Source organism: Phodopus roborovskii, unplaced genomic scaffold, assembly GCF_943737965.1.
Source record: "Phodopus roborovskii unplaced genomic scaffold, PHOROB, whole genome shotgun sequence".
NCBI classification, from domain to species: domain Eukaryota; kingdom Metazoa; phylum Chordata; class Mammalia; order Rodentia; family Cricetidae; genus Phodopus; species Phodopus roborovskii.
Genome location: NW_026126413.1, coordinates 19,594,788 through 19,620,546, shown reverse-complemented (window position 1 = coordinate 19,620,546; position 25,759 = coordinate 19,594,788). Strand labels below are relative to the sequence as shown.

At 45.9% G+C, this 25,759-nt stretch overlaps 1 protein-coding gene across 1 annotated transcript in view; it reads right to left on the bottom strand.

Annotated features, from left to right (window-relative positions):
• The window catches only part of Depdc1b (DEP domain containing 1B), a 54,644-nt gene extending 46,797 nt beyond the window's left edge, over nt 1-7,847 (bottom strand). Inside the window, exons 1-2 of the mRNA XM_051182935.1 lie at nt 7,712-7,847; nt 2,151-2,416 (exon numbers count right to left, since the gene is read on the bottom strand). Of these exons, the coding sequence (XP_051038892.1) occupies nt 2,151-2,416; nt 7,712-7,759 (314 nt within the window). The 5' untranslated portion in view covers nt 7,760-7,847. The remainder of the gene's footprint in view (nt 1-2,150; nt 2,417-7,711) is intronic.
• Between the last annotated feature and the right edge of the window lie 17,912 nt (nt 7,848-25,759).

Here is a 25,759-nt window from a genome sequence, read left to right as displayed (position 1 = left end):
GCTGACCTGAACAAGGAAGAACTCATGGACCCCAGACTGATAGCTGGGAATCCAGCATAGGACCGACCTAGACCCCCTGAACGTGGGTCTCACTTAGAAGGCCTGGGCAGTCTAAGGGACCTCTGACAGTGGAACCAGGATGTCCCTTGTATCCTGGTGCACGAAAAGACTTCAGGAGCACATGGAGGGATACTCCCTTAGCCTAGAGGCAGGAGGGAGGCCCTACCCCAAATGACTTGACAGATTTTGATGATCCCTCCTGGAAGGCCTCACCCTCCCTAGGGAGTGGTAGGTAGGGAATGGGATGTGGGGGGAGACATGGGCTGGGGGAGGGGGTCATGGGAGGATCAGAGGGAGAGGGAACTGGGATCAATATGTAAAATAAGAATAAATAATCATTAAAGGACTCCCTTCCATAGACCTGGGTCTTTTGAAGTATGCCCTAAATTCCGACACCGACTCTCCATCCACTATAAATCTAACCTGCCTTGACTTATCCTCTCTTCTTCAGCTTCCAGGATAACTTGGCTTTAGCCCTCTTCACCTGAAGAAAGGAGCTGAAGATATACCAGCAAAGGCAAACCTCCCCGGAGCTCTAGCGTGGGATGCTAACTACCTTGAGCACCAGCTGCAGAAGCCTGCGTGTGGGCAACAGCTGGCTATACACTTATTAGCGCACTCTCAACGCAAGTCACAGGCACCTTCGCTAATGGCTTACATGTTTAAACAGACTCTATCCAAAACTAATCTAGTGGGGCAAAAGTCAGTAGTAATTTTACAGAATTCCCATGCAGGAAAAAAAAAGTGGTTGTGAGTTTTCAGCTACTAAACAACAACATACTGTCCTGTCTATGACTCACAAGCATTCAGTTACCCAAAGTAGGAAACGAGGAAGAAAATCATTCGACTCAGCCCTTCACATCCATGAGTTCTGTGTCTTATGAATTCATGTGTGATTAAGTCTGATATTGAAATGAAATATTGCCGTAGACAGTGCTTGGTGAGTCAGCTCCGGGAATACAGTCCTGTTATTCTCCCAAGGGTTCCAGAGCCTCAGGGGACTCGATGGGAGATGCCCTGTTTAATATGGCAATAGGAGAGACTGTTTGTTGCTCATCCAGAGAAGCCCTTTCAGCAAACAATTGCCAAGTGGAGAGAGACCACTGACTGCTCAGATGCCAATCTTGACGTGTGGGCACTGGAGACTTTGGAGGGCACGCCCTACGGAGGTCTGTCGCTAGCCATCCATGCTCATGACCACCCTCCCCTGCCATGCTTTGCATAGAAGCTAGACTAAGAGGGAAACAAGGAAATAGCTTAGGTAGAAGAGAGCAGCTTCTCCTTGCCGAAGCCTTGAGGCCAGGGGCAGCACACTCATTAGACGTGTTGTAACCAGGGTCCTTGCTTTTCTGTTGGAGGGTGCATTCTCCGCTCCTGGGTTAAGCCTTCTCTAGTTCTTGGCACTAACAGGCTTCTACAGATGACAAAAAGCTCCTCTCTGAGCCTGCGTGACTCCGTCCCTCTTTAGTGGTCTTCCTGGATTTTTAGGTAAGCATCCTTGGCCTCCATCAATAAAACGCCCTACTAATCAGTGAGAAAGCACTATGGGAGATCTCCCTTTGCCCTCGGATTACCTGGTGGTAAACGTCCACATCATAAGGCGTTGTCAGCAAATCTCACAGAGAAAGGCAGCCTTGCAGCGCCAGGCTCAGCCAGAGATGTTAAGGCATTCTAACACAATCCCACACGTGTACCCTGAGCTGTTTCAAGAAGAGACTTCTGCCCCTGAGTATTCCAACCTTAGTGCTAAAGCAAAGCTAAGCCCAGAGGTACTGTTTCCCCCTTCAGGTACTCTAGAATTACTAAGTTACTACACCCACAACTCCCGGGCAAGCAGAAGGCATGGAAACTTTTCCCTACTGGAAAATTCCAACAGCAAAAGCCTGTTTGCTGGCACTCTGATGAAGCCTGACAAATTGCAATTGCTTTTATTTTAACAGGCCGTTCAGCTGGGCCCTTAGCACCTTACAAACAGAGTCATCGCCTCAGTGGACACAGTAAATTCTTTCCCTTCAGGAAGTTTCCAGATGCTGAGCAGAGGCACTGAGGCCCCCTCTGGTCCTCCTGCAGAGCTTACACACTGCCATTACCTGTAGAGGTGCCGGTTGTCTTCAAAATCCTCCTGACCCCACTTCCCCTTGATGTCTTCAATCACATGATTCTTCAGGAATTTCTTTAGCAGCTGCACCGTTTGTTTGCGAGTTACCTCAGGCCCAAAGTTCTGACTGTTCCTCAGAAGCTCGTGCAGCCAGTCCACAGCCTCAGCTGCCGTGAAGCAGTGCTCGTAGGTCTTGAAACGGCAGCGATGCTTTCGTAAGGGCATCCTGGCACGAAATAGCTCCACCGTTTCGTTCCACTGGGCAAAGGACACAAAAGAATTCAGTTATCCACTAGGGCTTTTTAAAGGCTACTACAACCCAAACATTTAAATCTAGGAATGCCAGTTTTCCACCTAATAAACCGCTTCAGGACTAGGGACTGCTTAGCATACGCAAGCCCCCACATTAAGATAAACAGATTGAGCCACAAATCGGTAGGTTGATAGGTAGGTAGGTGGGTAAACAGGCAGACAGATAAATTCAAATTTTTTTTAAATTAAAAAACATGGAATAGCGGATGGAGATTTAGAATTTTATTTGCAGCCTTCAAACTCTAAAAAGAATGAAAGCTGGGAAGTAATGATTACAAAATGGTGTGAATGTAATTAATGCATATAAGTACACACTTAGAAACAGTTAAAGTAGCCTAAGTCGTGGTCATTTTGTTACAGCTGAAGCAAAAATAGAACCTATTTACAGAAGAGAAACGAGCAAAATGCAACTTCTAAAGGGTAGTTCATTCTTGATTCATTCAAGGAATAGTTATTGAAGACACAGCTTAGATTATATAGTGAGACAATGCCCCAAATCCAGCCCATTGTACACAATCCATTACTAGACATCCCACGTTTATTTAATATGACTTCACTCAGCAAACACTTCTAAACTGTTCATAGTGTGAGAGGAAACACATGGGGAGGGAGGGGATAAAGCATGAACAGTAACAATGACAGCCTACCCAATGTCAAAGACCTGGGGGCAGGAGAGAAAAACCTTTACAAAGTAGTATCAGGCTTTTGCTTATTTGCCAAAGGAAATCATTTGAAAACATCGCTAGTCATATTTCAAATCACACACACAGACTGTAAACCCTCTTCTTTCATTACAGGCAAGCTCTCACGCCCTTTACTTGCCTGAGAGGGTAGTTGGTTCTGAGGCTCTTCTGGAAGAACACAGTCCAGTTAGGCTTTATATGCCACATGGACACTGATGCCTGAAACACAGAGCTCAGACTCTGAAGCCCTGTCTAACATCACAGCCTGCTCTGCCAACGACCGGAAGGCCAGCCTCGCACTCACTGCTAGCCAAGCCTGTGCATCTCCAGCTACAGAGCAACAAAGACCAGAGGCATACAAAATAAAACCAAAAAGCCTGTCTCCGTGCCAGCCCTGAGGTAGGCACTTAACAAATCTCACCATATATTGCCATTGCCATTGCCTTTGTTATCAGAGTGGCTGTGGCCATTAAAGCTGAGCAAGTAAACAGAACAGCCCCCTGCATTGAGTCTCCAGGTTTCAGTCCAGTCTCTGTCAATAAGCAGAATGTACTGGAGCACAGTTACCACATTGCTGTAGGATATATATAGCAATTCTAGCAAACTAAATTATAAAAAACTGAAACTTAAAAAAGGTAAGATTCTAATATACAAAAATCGTGGAAACTAGTTGGAGTGTTGGCATGTACCCATACACTCCTGATTTGCCTTAAGGCAAGGTGAATGTGAGTTCAAGGCCAGATTAAGATATAAAACAAACAAGACATCCCACCCACCCCCATTAAAAAAAAAAAAAAAAAAAAAAAAAAAAGGAATCCAAAGAAAGCCATGGAGGTAGGTACCGCTCGTGATCAGCCTGCTAAAAAGCAGGGTAGCATTCGCCAGTTCAGTCCACTCCAATCAAATCAAAGAGGCACGTGTCTCCCTGCTTATAGGTGGGTTATCATCGTGTCGGATCAATGCATACTGACTCACTCTAACTCACTGTTGGTGGTGCTCAGGGCACAGAGATCCTGGCCTGGACTAAGAGATAGATGTTGGGCTGCTTCAACAGAGCAGATCCATCTCTGAAGATGGGAGAAAACATACTGAATGAGAGCAAGGGTCTAATCCCAGATCTTTCATTCACAGTGTACATAAGGTTTGGCACGTGTTAAGTACCATAAAAAAATGCAAATGCCACTGATTGGATCACATCAGCCCCTAGGTCCCTTTAAAATTAAAAAAAAAAAAAAAAAAAAAAAAAACAGATCTCTCATTTTTTAAATAACTTCAAGACAACTGAGCCTCTTCCCCCTTGGTTATGAGTGAAATTGCATCAGTGACAAGAAATCAGGAAGTGAATAGGTCTAGAATGAGGAAGCCATTTATCCAGCTCCTGCTGGAAGCTTTATGAACACGGCAATGACCTAGTTAACATCCCAGCAGGCAGCTGACGGACGGAAGCAGAGTGAGTGGACTGCAAGCATCCGAGTGGTCACTATATAAAAACAGTCACAGCTTTCCACAGCCTATGCCAGAGACACCAAGACCACCACAGCAATCCTCCTGGCGCGCCTCGGAACTGATCCCACCCCTCAAGAGACTCTTGCCTACTCTGCTTCTACCAAGTGAATGCGTGAATAAATGGCTACTACTTTTGCTCCTCACACAGCAGGAATATGCCAACCCTTCTCCCCACGAGCCTTTGTATCGTGTAAACCTCATTAACTGTTACTGCTCTGTTGGTGACATGAACCTGAGGGAACGGAGCCGATAAGTGAGGTGGACTAAAGCCTCATGCAATAGCCGCCTTCATTCAGGGCATCAGACGATTTCTATTCTGAGGGCACTCTACAGGTTAGGCAAAGTTGACTTGCGTTCAAGCTGTACACAGTCACAAGGGCAAGGTCACATGGGTTCAGGCTGTCTATAGTCACTGAGGACCACTCAAGGCTGCAAACATTCTAGATCATGGGTGATCTAAAGTAAACATGGGTGATCACAGCTGGGAGGGCATGGACGCACATTCCAAGAACAACCCATGTTAGGGAAAAACAGAGATTACAGACACTTGCCTTGTTTCCTGGGAGTAACTTCTCACAAGTTCTCAAAAATTCTCCTCACACAGCTTCATTCACGGACACTGTCCCGACAGCAACTACCTTCCAAAAGCTTAGCGACTTCTTCCAAACTAAACAGCGGAAGTCTTCTGTAAACTATTTTTACATGCTTTTTTTTTTTTTTCTTTTTTAAGAAAAAGACAGCCGTTTGGAGGAGGATGCATAAGTAGCTGAGTAGCTCCTGTACTCTCATGAATTGGGCCTGTCATTTCATTTTTAACCATAAAATTTTAGCTAATCTGTCAAGTTTTACTTTCAAGCCAGACATCGGTGCTTTAGAAAATGAAGCTGTTACGTGTTATTAGAAAGTACAGCCAACAGGGGAAAAGGGCATTCACCCTTTCTTGTCTGTGTGCTGAACAGGTCTCTGGGCACTCCCTGAAGAAAAAGGAAGTTGAGAGGAAGAGAGCTGGGCCAAGGGTGCGTGGAGGAAATACCAGCCTCAAGGACAAGAGAGAGTGAATCACAAAACAGGTATTCATGCAAGAAAAGGTTTAAGGCGTGGCTGGATTGTATTTGGGAAACATCTACAGGTTTTACTTTTATTAACAACTGTAATTTCTAGTAACAGCAACCCTCACATTTATGTAAAAAAAAAAAACTGATGATCGATCTGTCTTTTAAATCCTAATATTTAGTATTAAGTTTCTCAAATAAATAATAAAACTGGAAGCCTTATTATCTGCACAATTCTGGTAAAACTGGAACGTTTATTAATTTATTAATTATCCATATACTTTTCCTTTTAATTAGCTGATTAACCTAAAATGGACTTGAATGACATGGGCAGTAGGGATCAAAAGCATCCAAAGACAGTATTTTCTTTACAGATTCCTTCCGTAACACATTGATGCCACAGAGAATCCAGCAGCATCTGTATACTGAACCTCTGCAACCGTGAAGAGATGCACCCCACACACACAACTGTCTGACACAGCGTGCCACTGCTGTGAAGAGACACCATGATCGTGGCAACAAAAGAAAGCATTAAATTTGGGCTTCCTTAGGTGCAGAGGTTTAGTCCATTATCGTCTGGCAAGGAGACAGGGCAGCATAGTTCTAGAGATGTAAGTGAGAATCAGCAGGCAGCAGGAAGAGAGGACGCTGGGCTGGGGTTGGCATTTGAAGCCTCAAAGCCCGCCCCCAATGACACACTTCCTCCGTCAAGGCCACACCTCCTAACCCTTCTCAAGTAGTGTCACTCCCAGATGACTAAGCATTCAAAAAAATAGATGAGCCTATTGAGGCCATTCTTTTTCAAACCACCCCAACGACATTTTAAAGCAGGTCCAATTATTATTTTTTTGTTAAATCAGAAGACAGGATAAGGACCAGTTTGTTTCCCTTGAACAAGTATTATGAATAAATTATGTAGAGGATGAAGCGTGTTCTTTTTTCCTACCCTAGAGGAAGATATTAACAGTCAACCCTTACCCAAAGTTTCAGTCACCCACAGTAAACAGTAACCTGAGCAACAGAAAATGCCAAAGCTCCACCGTGCCTGAGCTTTCAATTGCCTGCAGCTCTGAGTGGCAGAGTGAAACTGTTTCATTGCACCAAAGAGGTGAATGAAGTCGACGTCCAGTGTAGCCACACTGCATATGCTACTCACACATACGCCACATTTAGGTTATCGGACCAACTGGTGAGGTATCCCAGCTTGCGGCTTGACTCCACGAGACACTAGAAGAAAGGAAACTACGTCCCTAGAATATGAGCCTAATACAAGAGAGTTTGGATCCTCGTCCCCACCTTTCCCAGGATGTCTTAAGAGTGCAGAGAGCAGCGAGACTCCAATGCGAGTAGTTCGCAGACTAAACTCAAAGGCTTCACCTGTTATCGATTTCGTTGTGCAGATCCTTGCAGGCAGCGGTCAGTAAAATTACTTCCTCCAAGTAGTAACACAGATCAGCTAAGTCTCGGAATATCAAAATGTGTTTGCATGAGACAAGGCCTCACCCTGGCGCATCTGCAAGGGCTTGCAGACCACCAATCGGAGCGGATCTCTAAGTGAGGTGGGTGGGTACTGACAGACACCCAAACGCCAGGGGCAGGAACCTTTAGAGGAGCAACCCACCTGCGTGAGGTGCACAAAGGTCACTCGGGAAGGCGACACGCACGCCCCTGCGTGGATCACAGCAACCCGCAAGTGCTACACGGGTAGGATGGTCCTAGGGCTCCCAGGCGCTAGCGTGAGTCTGTCTGGAGCACAAAGAGCGGCGCCCGATCGCCTGGAGTTCGCTTCCCGCTAAGGCCGAAAGCGCCGTCTATGGCACTCAGCACGGTCACCGCCCGCAGACGAAGTCCGTCCCACCCTGGTTGGGGGCTGGCTGGCCCCAGGCCTCCCCCGCCGGCTGCGGGGCGGGGTGAGCAGCCGCGACCCCAGCGGATGCGCACCGCCCGAGTCACGGCGGGGACGGCGGCGCGGGGTCCGCGCGGCGCGCACCCTCACTCACCAGCTTGGTGGCCCGGTACGGCCCGGGACCCACGATACGGTGCTCCATCGCCAACCGGCAGCAGTCGCCGGGCAACGCCGGTGCCGGCTCCCGGGCTCGCCGCGCCGCAGTTTGAATCGCAGACCTGCAGGCTCCGGGCGCTGATTGGGCAGAGCGAAGGCACGTGACAGGAACTGCGTGAGTGGGCGGGGCCGTGCGCGTCCCGATCTTACGGGCTCAGGGGTTTCTGCTCCTGCGAGCTGGACCGGAGAGATGCTTCCTCCTCGCCAGTGGGGCGCTCGCTCCGACACTCGCGAGCCTGACGGATGGCGCATGGTGGAAGGCGCTGCCCAAACCCTGCCCGGACCCGGGAGCCAAGCCTACCTGGAACGTGGTAGATGATGATAGATAGATAGATAGATAGATAGATAGATAGATAGATAGATAGATAGATAGATAGATAGATAGATAGATAGATAGATGATAGACAGATAGGAGGTGGGCCAACAGCTGTCCAAGTGGAGGAACTTTTAGATGCTAGATCAGGGCAATCCGCCATGAGGAGTCGTGGGCACTCCCTCCCTGGTCCGCTTCTGTTCTGTTGTCTTGATAAAGTACAATAACTCGTCCTTTCTATTTTGCATCTGCCTGAAATTGTTTCAGTCCTTTGCTTATGGGGCTGATGAATCTGTTTTCTCTGCACTGGATCGCCTTCCCACCTCCAACCCTTAGGAATTAGTTGTTGGTCCGGCTTGCAAATTGTTCCAAGAGACAAATGACTTCGCCAATCTCTATACGACGTTCCTTTAACTCAGTGACTCCACGTCAGAACCTGTGTCTGGACACCTCGGTGGCGACCAGGACAAGAGACTGTTAAGCAGCCACCTCAGTCGTGTTAGCTGCTTTTTGCAATTGACAGTGGTTGATTCAGACGCTCAGAACTGGTGAAAAGTGCTGAGATTAAGAAGCAAAGCACTGAACGTGGGATATTGATATGAGCACCCCCTGTCGGGGAACATGGTGGGGAACCCGGTAGAAGAGGGTGCAGAAAGAATGTACCAGCTGAGGGGCTGGGAGGAGTTGTGAGAGGCTGACTTCTGTACGTGGTGTGGATGTTCCACTCATGAACTCACAGCAAGTTTGATTACCCGTACAAGACCTGTACATAATGGACCCTGTCAACATTCCAGCAGGCCAGGGAGGGCAGCCAGTGAAGAGGTTATTGGAAGTTAATGGATGCTGAGAGATATCGTCTATTTTCTTCCAGTAATTAACCCCACACCCACACTCATGTAAGCAACCCTAATTAAACTCTGTGAGTCATAAAAAAAATATTTCAAAGTAAAGCCTGGACATGCTCAGTTAAGAATTTATTTGCGGGCCTGAGGGCCTGAGGTGAGATGGCTCAGCTAGTAAATGCACGTGATGCTAAGGCCAGTGTTTGGTCCTGAGAGCCTACTTAGTGGAAGCAGAGACCTGACACCCACAGGTTGTGCTCTGACCTCTGCATAGGCTTTGGTGACCTCCTCCCAAGAGCTGAGATTAAGCACCTGTGCCCATTATGTTTGACTGTAACCCTTATATTTATGAGACATATTCCAGAGCTTTTTCAAATCATCAATATTCGAATTGAACTAGATATGTAAATAGGAGAAACTCCATTTTACTACTAAGGAAGCTGGGCTTCAGAGAAGCCAAATAGCTTGTTTAGAATCCCATGTCTAATAATTAATAAGAGGTGGACCTCCATCTGTGCTTTCTATTACCAGAGCCTGTGTAGAGTTTGATTTCATTTGCTAACTTGGTTTGGATGGTTTTACTAATACCTTTAACACTGAAATGGACAGTCAAAATAAAACCTAATTCATATTTATACAAAGGCATTTCAGGAACCTGTCATTGATGGACCCAAGTAATCTTTACTAGGATTAAGTTTTATAAGAAAAGCCCTAAGTGTAACTCCCAGTTATATCCAGATTAGATCACTGCATCCATCTCTACATCCTGAGTATAACAAGTTTAATGATTTGCTGTGCATCCTCTTCCGTGGTACACTCAAGTGTGCCATCGAGATGCCATAGAAACCGACCCAATGTGCGAAGACCTTCACCGGATGATCGTCCTTACATGGATAACTGTCTGTTTCACTGACTTGCCACTGGAATTAGGAAGTTGCAAGGCAAGCAGCAGAAAGAAGTTTGCCTCAAGTATAGCCTCTGTTGACAGTTGTGATGCTCAATCAGGCTCAGCTCTGCCTTGGCATCCAGAGGATCCCTGGATGTTACAGTCACTCAATGCCCAAGTCACTCACGGCTTACCTGAGACTTTAGCTCTTCAGGATGCCCCTTGGGGTCCATTCCATGGCTTTTATTAGCATTTTAGCCATCAAAAATTGTCCACTTTGAAGGGGCTGGAGAGATGGCTTAGTAGTTAAAAGTGTTTCATGTTCAGAGGACCAGGGTTCAGCCACTAGGACCCATACTGGGTAGCTTACAACTGTCTGTAGTTCCAGCTCCAAGGAATGTGACTCCCCATTTGGCCACTGCAGGGACACACACTTAGATACACACACACACACACACACACACACACACATTTCACTTGAAAATAAAGTAACTATTTAAAACTTGTCAATTTGCTGAGGTTCTTAAGAGTTAAAAAGCCTGGCTTGCTTTGCAATGTTATTAGTCTGTACCAGAGCTTTCATTAATGTTATTCACAAATAGGAGTTTCATTTAAAGAGGAAAGGGTAAAGATGTATGGAAAAAATATCTCCACACTAAATAATTTCATTAAAATTACTTTAACTATTAAGTAGAATTATCTCAGCATTTAAAAAAAATGAATGGTCACAGAAAAGATAAGGGATCTATATTTGGTCCCTCAGTTATTCAGCAAGTACACAGGTCTACCTACTTACTATGTGCAAAGTACTGCTCCAGGTACTAGAATACAACAGTAGATCATGCAAAGTCCCTCTAACCTACAGTAGGCATCCTAAGTAAGAAGGGATGAGGAACTAAATGTAATATGAATACACAGAGAAAGAGAGACGGTGCTTGTGGCGATTGAGTGTGGGCAAGAAAAGCAGAGGAGTGTAGGAAAGGAGAGGTGTTCTTTTCAGTCATCATCAGAGAAGACACAACTGACCAAGGGGCACGGGACCAGTCAAGGTGACTGAAGTGAGGGAGCTCTATGGGGAACAACCTTCAGAGCCTGCAAAATGGGCAGAGCCCATGAAAGCCTGAGATAGGCTCATGCCTACCCTATCCAAGGTGCACACGGAGCCTGACATTGGAGGTAGGCAAAAGGGAGTGGAGATCAGATACGGGGGAAGAAAGCCTGTGGGGTCACATTATGGTCCCTAGGATTAAAATGTTGTGCTAATTTAATGAAAAGTTTTTTTTTTTTTTTTTTGGAATCAGGCAAGGGCCAAGATCTGGAATGTTTTTTAAATGTCCCTCTGGCTACAGTGCCAACAATAATTTGCTAGGGGAGTCAACAGGTAAACCAGTTAGGAAGCTGTTGCAACAGCCCAACAGAGAAAACAAATAACAGGTCTGGTATTGGCACATAGTGGCATCCAACAGGCAGTTGTTGAAGGAAGAAACAAATAAGCAAGTGAAACTAAACTTCAAGACAGTTTTCATTTTCCAGATGCCAAAATGGCTCAGTAAGTCTGTGCTACGTCTAAAGACTTGAGCTTGATCCCCAGGGTCCCAAACCTACATGGTGGAAAAGGAGAGCAGACTCCTGAAAGTTGTCGTCTGTCAACAACACACACCCACACACAATCAATTGACCAATGCAATTTTAAACTGTTGAGTTGTTCATGCCTGTGATCTCAGCACTGAGGAGGCAGAGCCAGGAGGGTCAAGAATGCAAAGCCAGCTTGGAATATACAATGATTCTCTCTCTCTCTCTCTCTCTCTCTCTCTCTCTCTCTCTCTCTCTCTCTCTCTCTCATTCACTTCTTGGGGCTAGAGGGATGGCTCAGCAGCCAAACGTGCTTGCTGCTCTTGCAGAGGACCCAGGTTCCGTGGCCAGCACCCACACAAAGGCTTTCTACCATCAGTAAGTCCCGTCCCAGGTGATCGATCCAGCACCCTCTTCTGGCCTAGTCAGCTACAAAGCATGCACACAGTGCACTTACATAAATGCGTACGGCACACTAACACATACAATTAAAACCATAAATACTTTAAAATGAGTAATTTCTTAAAGAAGATTCTGATTGACCCTATAGTTGCCATTTCTTATGTAAGCTTAGCTCTACAAAATAACCACCTTTTTTATTTTCATATAACCTATCATATTTGTTTCTGAGTCTGCTCCTCTGCTACTTTGTAATCATTAAAGTTGCCTGTGTTTGCTTTTCCATTTGAGTTTGGGAAGTGTAATCCACACCAACCGGTGCCCTAGTTTATAATTGTCCCTTCAATCGAGCCACCTCATACCACCTGCCCTGCAGTTCAAACGTTGTCCTAATTACACGTTTCCCCGAAGAACATTGCTAAATGGGTTTATATATTTGGGTACAAGCTCAGTTTCTGGCACATATTTGCCATGCCAGATAGCATTTACAATGACGTATGTTTCTCGATAGCTGGGAAATAATTTGATGGAAAAGCAATTTGTAGGCAACGGTTGCCTGAGGGATATTGGATGGATTAGTGGAAGACTCTGGAGATGGGCAATCCATTTAGAAAATCACTGGAGGACTGTAGACATGAAGTGGCAGAGAGGCATGTGGAAAGAGTATGTGTTCGTGGTGCTGGGGAATAGCAGAGTTCAGTGGACACCTCTGGAGGGGTTCCGGGTTCTCAGATCCTGGAATGAGTTTGACGGAGACACGGGGCAAGGGGGTCTAAGAAAAGAAACCCTTCTGAGGGAGAACCAGGCTGGAGAGAAAACAGTCGAGTAGCTGTAAGGTCTCCAATGCATCTAATACCAGGACACACGTGTCGAGTAGTGCGATTTGGTGTCTCCTGAGTTCTCTGTGACCTGGAGTTCTTCTCGGTATCTCTTAACTCGCTAATATGTGAAACCTTCACCCACGGGTGACCTGACGGTGAAGAGTGCCTCTTCTCCTCTGCTCCTACGCCAGGGGCTCCGTTTTTTGGGTGGCGGAGGTTCCACTACCGGGTTCAGTCAAAGGAACGGATGATAGTATATTGGAGAGGAGGGCACACTCCCATTACCTCCCACGTTTCTTACAGCGCCATTCACAATCGCCAAATGTGGGGTCAACCTAAGCGCCCATCAGTCGATGGATGGATAAAAACAAAAAACAAAATTAAAATGTGGCGCAGTGATCATGAGGCCCTGCGTTCAATTTTCAGCTCCCAAAGAGAAGAGGATTTTTCTTCAAAAAGCAGAGGAGGAAGAAGAGAAACGGGGAGCGAAATGAAGCATCTAACATCACAATGGAATATTTTTCTACCACTTAACAATGGTGACTTGTTCCCTCCCTCCCTCACATCAGTCAAGAAAATACCCCTACAGATTTGTCCACAAGGTCGATCTGATAAAGGCAATCCGCCAAGGCCCCAAAATCCCTCAAACTCATGGGACTGGCAAAGCCTTCCCAGGGTCTGTGTACAGACGTTGGCAATGTATGCAGAAAACGTCGACCAGAACTTCCTCCTCACAGATGCTTACAGCCTGGGACTGCTTCCCTACCAAGACCCCCTACTGAGGTCAACTAAACCTGCCTCCTTAATCAGTTACATATAAAAACCCTGTCTCCTCATTCAGCTATCTGCAATGAACCTGCCTCCTTGCTTCAGACTATGAATGAACATGCTGAGGTTCTGGGCTGTCTCCCGTGCATCTCCTGCAGAGCCAATGGCCACTTGGTGGCAGGTTTTCTGTATGTGTGTCTGCCAGTTCTCCATCCCCCAGGTCCCCAGTTAGGCCAATCCCTAAGCAACCTGCATAAAAAGAATGAGGTGGAATAGCAATCCAAGAAAATTCCAGTTACAAACCTAGGGTCTCCACAAACACACAGGCACCTGCAAACACACATGCGCCCACACACATGCAAGCACATACACACTTACATATACACACACGTGCCACCACACACACACACAATTCATAAAACCACTCAGAATAATGTTTGACTAATATCTGGGTATCCTTTGACTCAGTCAAGTTGGCATATAAAATGAACTTGTGTAGCCACACAGTTCTCGTTCTGAAGTACATAGACCTTCCAGTGATTACCAAACGCCATGCTAGGTATTGTGATGAGACACTTTGCACATATAATTAAGGTCCCAAATCCATTATCCATATATCATACTAGAGCTAAAACAAGAAGTCTAATGAGGCTGGCTTCATCGCATGAACCCTGAGAGAGGAAACAATGCTCTCCAGCTGGTCTTAGAGCTGAAGTCAGAGATGAACAGAAGGACTGAGTGCCACAAACCTAAACGGGCTACAAGTAAAAGGAACGAGCCACAAGCCACAAGGAAACAGGAGATGTCTGCACGAACAGGAAGGAATATGAATGGTTACAGACTTTATTATGCTCCAAAACACCACTGTAGCTTATGATTCAGTTTTATGAATTCTATTCACAGAGCTACCTGGATTCCATAGGTGGTCTACAGTTTTGACTATTGCCTCCACCAATCTCTGCCTGGATAATACCTTGACTTCAGTTCTTGATACCTGATACTCTCAGCAGAGGCAGCCACACCAGACCAGATCACTGACCAAGTAAGCAGAATGAGCCATTAAATATTTGTTGTATAAAATCCATTGAGGGTGTTGTCTAAGATTGTGTATTCCCTTATCTTGTGTAACAGTAGAAAACTGATACACATTTTGTGGGGGAAAAAAACCCTCTCAAGTGTTTGTTTGGGATAGCCACAACACGACAGTAAAAATAAAGAATACAAGGAATGTCAATATTTGATGAGTGACTAGCTATAAGGGATGCAGGGCAGGGCATCAAGGATGACCTCAAAGCCACTGCAAGGCCACAAGGAAACAGGAGATGCCTGTGTAAGCAAGAAATAATATGAAGTGCTACAGATTTTACTATGCCCCAAATCATCAAGGTAGTTTATGGTTCAATTTTATGGATTCCATTCATGGAGGGACCTACATTCCATGGCTGGTTTGTGATCTTGACTATTGCTAGCAGTTTCAGATATCTATGACAATCATGGATTTCTAATCTCAATGAAACTCTCACCCTGAAAGGCAAGTATAAGCGATTTTGCAGTTTGTAAGCCATTGAGAGCAAACATCTATGGTTGCTAGCTCATGGTGACCTCAGTAGCCCCTGCTATGCATGCCTATGCATGCTATAAGCAACATACATGCCATGCTGGTAATTGGAAATTCACCAGAGTCATTGACTCTGATCCTCATAATATAACAGCGGCCAAAAGAAGTTGGAATTGAGAGCTGGTAAGACTGATTCATTGGTAAGCCCACTTAGTTCAAATCTCCAGTATCCGTAGGAAAGATGGGCACCACAATGGTGTTCACAAACCCAGCATTGTCTAGGAGGATCTTTGTGGCTTTTGGGCTACGAGCCTAGTTCCAGGTTTAATGAGATACTCTATCTCGAAGAAATAAAGGGTGATGAGTAAAGCAGGGCATTTGACTTTCTCTGGCCTCCGCAAGTATGCACGTGAACATGTGTGTACATATATGACACACACACACACAGTATAGACACAAAAAAGTTTAAAAATCAAAAAAGAAGTTGGAGTTTAGACATACAATATTTGATTTCCAGTGAAACATCAAAATAAAGATAAACCATAGCCCTATACATTGGCCTAAGTGGAGAGGGTGCAGCTGGGAAATAGAAGAGATGAATTGAGACATTGAGGGAGGAAGGACACAGAGAACAGACTCAGCCACGGTTGTCTTTCGGCCCTGGTATCTGCTGTTTTGTAGGCATGTCTGTCCACTGCAGCTTGCCCTGCCACAGTTCTAATAAGGGATTGTCCCCCTTTTAGGCACCCCTGGAGGCCCACGCTCTGCACAGCCACCGAAGGCCTCCTTGCTCTTAAAGGCACAAGATCAAAGTTCTACTTCTGTGAATTACAGTACATGATCCATTCTAGAACTTTCTGGTTATTGACTAACAGTGAAAGGATAAAGCCCGGGGTGTCAGTAGATTATGTGTTTGAGCCACAGCCTCTGAGCTCAGTTCTGAAAGAAAGCTGCCAAGCTAGTTAAAAATTATCTAGGTTTTTAAAAGCTTCATCACAAATGGTCCGTGAATAGCAAACATATTCCATGAGCTGGGGAGAAAAAAAGTCATTTCACAAAAGGAGAAGCGGGCCAGAGGAGGACAGCAGGGAATATACAGAATGCTGGGGAGGCCTCTGACTTCACAGCCAACTTGAAAGTCGTAAGGGACTGCCTGCCAGGCAACATATTTGACAGCAAATTTCCTACTCCTGGTAACAACAGCAGAGGACCCGGGGGCCCAGGGCCGGTTGGTCGGGATGGGGTGGCGACCCTCACACTAGAATCTGAGGGCCTTCGGTGTTCAGCAGCACCCAGCTAGAACCTGGGTGAAACTGAGATGGAGAGGCCAGGGCACTTGGGAACAAGGAAGGCCTGTGAGCCAGCAGGGGCTGGGGGAGGGGGTGTCGGGCTCACAAAGGCAGCAAGCACCTTTGTGTCTCTCCCAACACTGTGTCCCTTATGTCCTTTCAGAGACACGCTGCTGACACTAGCTTGGGCATGAAAACAAAAACATCGTACACTTTTGTCCTTAGTGAGAATGATTGCTCTGTGGTGTGTTTTCCTTTTACCCCGTCTCCTCCTCTCTCCTCTCCCTGCTTCCTTCCACCCTCCTCCCCTCCCTTGCTTCTGACCTCTCTTCACAGCTCAACTGCTTTTGTTACTTTCCAGGGGTTCTGTTGATAATTCAAGTTGCTCATATAAAATACGTTGAAACCTATTAGTCCTCTGTGTAGGTAAAATAATAGACAGGAGTTTTGAGTAATTAATTGTTAGAGGGTTACACGTGCCACAGAGGTCACGGAACAACGTTCAGGGGACAGTCCTCCCCCACGTCAGGTCCGGGGGACCAAACTGACTCCATCAGACTTGTCAGCAAGACGGCTAGCCCACTCCAACATCTCACTGCCTTAGTTTGCTCGTTTGCTTGAAAATGTACTTGTGTAACTGGAGGAAGAAAGAATGAAAGGCTCTATCTACTGGACAAAACACAGCACTCAGTTTCAGCACTGACTAGATATGTCCTCTGTGGGTCTCTGCTGGACGGCTGCCATTGTCTTCGCGTAGCCTTCTCTGAAAAGCACCGATTTGCTGAACCCTGGAATTGACTGACAGGTATTGGTTTCACTGCTGTTCCAGTAAGGGATTGGTAGGGACCAGGCTCTGGAGATCTCATTCAAAGTTCCCCTCTGACCTGCCTATATAAAATGTCCTGACTTCCGGTCCTGCGACCAGGCCCTCTGGAGACCACAGGAGTGACCTAATTACCTGGCTGCTTCCTACAGGCTGAGGACTGGAGATGGGCTCTGAAGGACCTGTCAGTCAACATCAGGAGAACTGGAGCAGGATGCTGGGAGACAATGACTCCTGCCCATTTTGTGCTCCAAGCTAACCTTACCAGAATACACGCTGAAGGAATATTAGATGAAGCCCATAAAGAGTGCTGAGTGAGGTCTTCAGATTGGGCCTAGAACAGTCAAAAGAAGACAGAACCAGGCATGTTACAGGAGGAAGTTTCCAGGCAGAGCCTGCTATAACTGTAAAGCTGCAATGAACACACCAGAACCAAGTTTCATGAGGGGTTTTTACAGACTCAGAAACCATGATTGCACCTACTAATTTTTCCTGGGGGAAAAATAAAAGTATATCTGAACCTCAAACTGGCTGTATTGCTTGCTATGAGCTACGGGACGTTGCACCCAAAAGAACTTAAAATATGGAAAGTCTAAAAGTGGCCTAGTACTTAGACTTGCAATGAAGAAGGATGTAGGGGTCAGGGGTGAGGGGTGGGGGACTCTTTAAAAGCAGTGGGAGGCAGGTGACATCCGGAATGGGGTACCCACCTGCAGTCCTAGCACTTGGGAAGCTGAAGCAGGAAGTTCATGAGCCCGGCGAGGTTTGACTTCCTGTGGGTACACTGCGTCACAGTTATCTTTTAGCACAGCTGTTCTGTGTGTCTGGGTTACACCAGAAGCCCTAGAGGACCTGTCAGAACAGGTTACTGGTCTCTGCTCCCAGCCTTTCTGATTCAGGACAACTCCCTGTTTCCAACAGGTTTCCAGGTGATTGTGGTGATGAAAGTCTGGGGACCGCATGGTAAGAACGATTGCTTTAAAAATGTTTTTTAAGAATATGTATGATAAAATGATACAATGTCCAAGGCACACTTAAAAACAATGTAGAGGAAGGGACGTGGGTCAGGCTAGATTATCAACAGTGTTGATAATCACTGTTGGAGCTAGATGGCAGGTACATAAGGGGTCACTACTGTTCTGTCTTCGTTTACATTTGAATTTAATGTTTGAGATTGGCAGAGCTCTGTAACCCAGCGAAAGCATGAAGGTCTTGCATTCAAGGCTGGCATGGGAGACTCTAAAAAGCAAGAATTGCCTGGGGAGATGGTTTAGTGCACTATGGCACACACACACACACACACACACACACACACACACACACACACTACACACTAATAATAATAGATGGTGCTGGTAATGTAGCTCAGTAGTAGAGTACTTGTATACCATGCATTCAAGTCCATGGATTTGTTTTGTTATTTTGTTAAGTGATGTCTTCTTCTTCCATGGCTCAGGCTGATCCAAATTCAAAGCCTCCTATATTAGCCTCCTGTATAATGCTATGAATTATACACATGGGTCTGTCTGTCCTACCAAGCCCAGCTTCAAGGTCCTTTTTAAGTATAGGGTTAACTGAAGCTGCCCTTAAACTTCCAGTGATGGAATTTCAGGCCTAGACCACCAAACCCAAGAAGATTTCTTCTTGAATTAAAGGTAAAGTATCTCAACAAACTAGAGAGCAGGCAAGAACTCCCTTCTCAAAAAGGAAAGGAAAGAAAAGAAATAAAAGGGTCAGGCAGGAGTGGTTACTGAGATTAACATACCTCAAACTTGTTCTGTAACCTTGAGGTTGAAAGTCACCACCACACTCAAATGTGCCTGGAGCTAGCCACACAGCCCTGTCTCTTCCTTCAATAGCCCATCTGCAAGGGGGTGAGCAGGAATTCTCCCAGCTACAAACTACCACAGACTCTCCTTGTGAGCTTGTGAGCGGGGAGCGACCCCCACGGAGCAAGGGCTCGCTACGCATGAGTTCTACAGGACATTTTCCTCTGAACCATGGGCACTGGCTTCCTTCCTTCTCTGCTGGGTGTTGAGAGGGAACGCATGCTACTTGTCTCTCACTCATATTTTATTTTATTTTTTCCCTCCCTCCTCTCTTCTCAGTCCCTCCCCCCAGTTCTCCCCTGCCCCCCAATGCACTCCTCCCCCCCCATGTCTATTCAAAAAGTGCAGGCCTCTCATCGATATCTATAAAACATGGTATGTCATACTGCAATCAGCCTAGGCACCTCCTCTTGTGTTAAGACTGGACAAGGCAACCCAGTATGAGGAATAGGGTCCCAAATGTCAGCCAAAGTGTTAGGGACAGCCCCTGCTCCCAGTGTTAGGAGTCCAACAAGAAGACCCAGCTACACAGCTGTGACATACATGCAGAGGGCCTAGGTCATGCAGAGGCTCCCTGGTGTCCGTTCAGGCTCTGTGAGCCCCTAAAGCCCAAGTTAGTTGATTCTGTGGCTTTCTTGTGATGTCCTTGAACCCTCTGACCCCTGCAATCCTTCCTCTGGAGGATGGGGGGATTTTAAGTAGGACACACAGTCCTTCTATTAGCATGCTTATAGTCTTAATGGGGAAGATAAATGTGAGCCGGCTGATTACGAACTTAATGATATAATTTAATCAATATGGTGCAGATGCTCTAAAAGTAGGCACATTGGCTTCCAGGAACCTATCAGGGAATGTTTCTGGGTAGTTGGGAAATAGCATCCTTAAAACTAGGAACTGAAATAGAAAAGTGATCTCAGGCCAAGGAATGTGTTTCTGTGTCACTGGGTGAAGCAGAGGAGACAGCCTGAGAAGATGGTGCGGAGGAGATGACCTAGTGATCAGGGCCGCACACAAGCTCAGAGAGAAACTTACAACAGCTGGGAAACAAAATAGCAAAAGGAACAGTGGCTGTATCTGCAGCAGGGCTGGGCAGAGGCTGCCTCTGTAGAACCTGAGGGCAGGTCCTTTCCCCATCCCACCCCCACCGGGAATAACAGAAAGCCATTAAAGGGCTTGCCCAGAGAGGCATAATTAGGTCTGTATTTTAGAATGCACATTGACTAATGGGGAAGGCTGGCTGGAGCAAGGGGGCATGCTAGCCTTCCAGCTGGATGACTGCAGCAATGCAAGGAGCTGGCTGGCACTCAGCACACCCTAGGGCGGTGCCTGTGAAACATCGCTGTCATTTCCTGTCGCTGAACAAGCACACACCCATTGTGTGGCTTCCTAAAGGTTTCTACAAACAATAAGGAATCTAAGTGAACTCTTTCCTAGCTGTCTATCCCAGCTTTCCCCCACCGCCATCCCCTTCTTTCAAGTCTACTTGGGACACACTGTGATGGGATTGAATTTGAGAGGAACGCAGTAGGAGATGTGTGGGGTGAGGGAAAGAGAGTACAGGGCGTGGGATTAATTCTCTTTGGAGGGGAGGGGTGATGGGGGAGCAGAGGGAGGTGTCTCAAGACACTTCCCTCAGCCCAAAGGGCCTGCTCCTTTGATGCTGTAAGATGTGACCCTAGAGAGAGTGTGAAATAAGGTGCGGCTGTGGACAGCAGCAGGCATGCCCTGAGGGCCGGGGTGGGGAGAGTGCCGGAGCTTGTGAGAGAAGGAGAATTTTAGCAGTGATAGCTAGCTGTGAGACAGTCCAGAAGATGTGCTGTTTCTTTAAAAGCAGATCCAGAGCCAGGTGTAGTGGTCCATACCTGCAGCCCAGCCCTTGGGAGGCTGAGGCAGGAACATCTCCAATTTGGAGCTAGCCTGGACAACATTTCTTTCATCCTTACCCTCTGCATCTTATTACCCATTGTTAAAAGACACAGTTGTAACATATAAGCTTTATTTGTTTGCTTTCTGTACCAGGATGTGAACCTGGGGCCTCACCCACACTCTAGAGGTCTTAAATGCCCCCCAAATTAAAGGAAGCTCATGGAAGGAAATGCTCAAAGCCCCAAGTAAGCCCCCAGCACCGCATAAACCACAGCATGGAGGCACATTTCTGTAGAGCAAGCTCTTGAGAGGTGAAGACAAGAGGATCATAAGTTCAAGGTCACCTTCAGCTATATGACAGACTCAAGGCCATCGTGGGCTAGATGTGGTAGGCAGGGAATGGAAAGTGAGAACAGAGACTTCTATGCCAACATGTCAATATGTTCCTGTGAATAACAGATGATAATTAAACCCAAAAGCAGTAATTGGATTTGTTTTTATTGACCCGTGCGTTGTTCTATAGAGAGAAGGTCTAGTCAAACCATGGTAGTCACTAGTAACCCAGTAGAAAGGAATTGGGGGGGGGCTCTAGAGGAGAAAGACACCCCCCAGAGACCAGCACAACTGCTAAGGGCTGACCTACAGGCCCTCTTGCTTCTGGCAGAGGGCAAGAAATAAGGTGTTGCTCCTTTGCTTGTATGAACAAACCAGATGCAGTCAGAACATATTCCACTTTATCTAAAACATTCTCGAGGGGAGGATGTCAATGATGACAACGGAATGTGCTTTGAATGAGAAACTGCCACAGGCGTCTACATGAGTCTTGCTTCTGTGCCTGCAAGAGTAAGCCGATTCCGATTCACAGAGCACTCCCATGAAGCCAGTCTCTGGGCAGCCCTGGCGATTGCCCCTACACTTAGTAGGGGGATTGTGGGAAGCATTCACCTTGATTCACTGTTCACATGGTGCCAGGAAGAAGGCGGGAAGTGATAAGGGCTCAGAAGGGGAAGATACATAGGTACACTGTAGGAAACTACACGGGGCTGACAATCAACAGCAACAGCAACCAGGAGACGCTACGCTGATCTTGGAATCATCCGTCCTTGAATCATTCATTCATTCATTCATTCATTCATTCACAGACCTCAGAGATGTGGGACTCTGAGAGAATGACGACCTCCTGGTGAGGCTAGGCGTAGTTTTGCATGCATACGTCAAATATGGATCTGCTGAAGGACAGAATTAAACCAATTAGGTGTAAAACTCTTCATTGTGTTTACTTTGTAGGCTAGAATCAAGCAGGCCTCCCTTCCATGCAGTAGAGTAGGTGTTCTAGTGGCTCAAGAAGTCATTTAATAAACAAATAAAGCCTCCCGGAAGGCACAAACAAGGGGCCAGAAGACAAACTAGCCACTTCCTGTGCTTGTAATTCAGAGTTAAGAGAGGCAGAGCGTCAGACACAGAACTGCTTAATCTTCCCTTGAGCCTGGGATAAAATACTGTGGCAAGAGCAACTGCCGGGAGAAAGGGCTTGTTCCAGTTGACAATTCAAGGGCATCGTCCATGAGGACTGGGAGATCAGGACAGCCAGAGCTTAAAGCAGCTCATCACAACAGGGCCACAACCAGGAGGCAGGGAGGCAATGCTAGTGCTTAGCTCTCTCTCTCTCTCTCTCTCTCTCTCTCTCTCTCTCTCTCTCTCTCTCTCTCTCTCTCTCTCTCTCTCCATTTTATAAAGTTCAGGGTCCCCTGACCAGGAAATAGTCCTACCTACACTTCAGATGGGTCTTCCCAGGGACAAACATGGCACATATACAAACACTCTGGCAACACTCACACACATACAACAAAAGAAAGATTAAGAAAAACAACCTGAGTCCAAAGAATGGCCTCCTATATTGTTATTTACTTATTTGTGGGGGAGGGGAGCAGAAGATGTTGGATTCCCTAGAGCTGGAATTTTGGGAGGTTATGGGTCATCCACCATGGTTATGGTTCTGGGAACTGAACCCACATACTCTGAAAAGCAGCAAGCGCTCCTTACAGCCCTCCTATAATACTTACTTCATAAACATAACGCAATGAACTTTTCCTATAGTCTAATTTCTGATCTTGGGGACTTCTTTTTATTTGTTTGTCTCGTGGATTCAGAGACCGCATGGACTCAACAGCTCCTTTCTACACTGGAATCCAGGTAAGCCCAGAAATCCTTACTCGGTGCTATGATTTGGGCCTATGCTCCCCAAAGATCCATATGTTGAAGGTCTGATCCCTGGGGGTAGGAGGAGGAGGTACAGTGGACTTGTCTAAGTCCTTGGGTCACCAGGTGCATGCCTTTGAAAGGATCATGGAGCCCAGTCTCTCGGATTCCTGGCTTGAACCATTGCTCTGCCATGCTTTCCTGCCATGACATGCCATTCTTGCCAGAGTGCCAAAGCAGAGAATACCTTATCTTGGACAGGAACATCCAGAGCCATGAGCCAAAACAAACCTTTCTCTTTGCAAGTTAATTGCCTCTGATATCCTGTCATGACTTCACTAGCTGACTAATCTACCAGGCTCTTTTATCTCTGTCTGGCTAAACGCCCCATACTTAGGGTAATGCTACCTTTCCAAAGAGAGAACCGGAGAGCAGATGAAAGTCTATTCTGTCCTGAAACCTTGGCATCTTCATCTGCCCACACAGAGATAAACTGCCCAGGGGGAGACGGGGAAGGGTATAGGCTGTTTCTTCAGACATTATGCATAGGAGTGAGAGATCTTGGAACACCCAGCCCTTAAATCCCTCCCCTCAGAGCTCAGGGAACCCAACAGAAGAGCAGGCAGAAACAATGAAGACCCAGAGGGGAGGACACCCAGAAAATAAGGCTTTCTAAGTCAACATGAGCAAACCGCACAGGACACCCAGAAAATAAGGCTTTCTAAGTCAACATGAGCAAACTGCACAGGAGCTCACGGAGTCTGAAGCTGCACGCACAGGGCCCACACAGGTCTGCACCAGATCTTCTGCTTGTAAATTGTGGCTTCTGGTGTTTCTATGGGACTCCTGAGTGTGCGAGTGAGGGTGTCTCTGATTCTAGGGACTTCTCTTGGGCTCTTTTCCTACTGTTGGGTTGTCTTGTCCAACTTTGATAAGATTTTTTTTTTAACATCATCATATTTTTATTGTGTTGTATTTTAAAAAATGAATGTAAACCTAGGGACTAGGGTAAAGGTTAATAATGGAACTGTCATTCATACCTGCTTAGAGAGGGAAAACCATTTTTCCTCAATAGAGTGACACTGGCTATATCAACCACTTAAGGGAGGATCTCATATTCAACATGAGGACCAACAAATAATAATGGACTCTGTGTGTGTATGTGCGCGCGTGCGTGCGCACGCGCACACTTTTATTTAGTTACAGTTTGGTGGGTATTTCATTTTCTATATTTTGGACATGTTTTGTTGGGTTGTGGGTTGTTTTTTGAGAAAGAACTTAGTCTGGTAGCTATGGAGGAGGAAAGAATCTGGATGAACTTGGGTGAGGGGAAGAATACGATGAAAATATATTTAAATTAAAATTTTTTTTTCTAGGTTGGATTTCTCTGTGTTATTGCTCTGACTGTCCTGGAATTCACTCTGTAGCAAAAATTCTTTTAAATAATAAAAAGAAATGTATAGGTGGAGAATTAAAATGTTTAGATTGACATAAATTCAGAAAATATTTCAGCTGTAAAATGAGATTGTGTTTCCTAGTTTATTTTGAAATAATTTTTTTTAACAAAAATATAAACTAATTGTTTCTTTTTAAAAAGATGCAGGCTGTTCCTGATGGGAATATGATGCATGTATATCATCTACTCAATGTTGGTAACATCACATTAGAGCTAGATGGTGGCCAGTGTGGTTGTGAACCTCTCTCAACACTATGGGCAAATACACTATTTTAGACACAATGTTGCAAGTTGTGTTAGTCCCGGCAACACAATAAAAAGGATAAAATGAAAGTAAAATCAGCCACTATTAATCACTTTCTACTTCTTAAAATTTCTATATTTTCATTCAAAAGTTTCCCAATTTCTTTTTTAATATTTGGAGCAAATAAACAAAAACAAGATTTCCTGGGTGGTACTCCAGAGAGTTAGCTGTGTGCTGTACACATCATAGTGACACACAACTGAACACCCCCCAATTTCTCTCCTTGCTTATAAATCTGAGTTAGATGTAAAAACAAACAAACAAAAAAATCACAGTAGAGGCTTGTTTGGGTACAGCCAGTAATGAAAGACATTCAGATTTCTGCCTTGAAATATGTGTACATTCACCCACCATGGATGAGCAAAGAGAAATTAGCCTCCAGGTATCCAAATCAGGTTTGTCCGACAAGTTTTGTTCAGTTATGTAAGTCCACGGCTTCTCACGATGGTGGTTCTCAGTGTGCAAGGTTACATCACCTGCCTATACAGATCTTATCCCTTAACTCCTACTAACAGAATCTCATCTTATTAGCACTGATGGCATACCCACCTAGAAATCCCATTTCCCAGTTTCCCTGGTAACCAAGCACAGTCGTGAGGTACTCTTGACCATGGAGAGGCAGAGGAAGCTGCTGTGCAGAGCTCCTGGAAAATTCTGCTGGTGGAGAACAGACTCACAGTCTGATTTTTCTGGACTCCGGCACTGATAAGGATGAGAGCATTCTTTCTCTGTGCCCATTCTCTTCAGAGCACTTGCCTGTATGTCACCATGCTGTAGTACAGCACGTGACAACCACTTCCTGTTACTCCCAACTGCTTCCTGTAAGAAGGAAGTTGTTAAACGGTAGCAGGAAGCCTTAGGCTTCCTGTGAAGGGTTTTATCCAGGGCCTCTCATGACCACACTGATCATGTCATCTCTCTGGTCAGAACCTTCAGGGGTTCTCAAGGAACCCTCCTTGTCTCTTCCCTCTCCCCCCCCCATGTCCTCCTGGAACTTGTGATCCCTTTCCTTGGCTTCCCAAATGTTGGCCTCACAGGCATGCACTGAGAAACCCAACTGG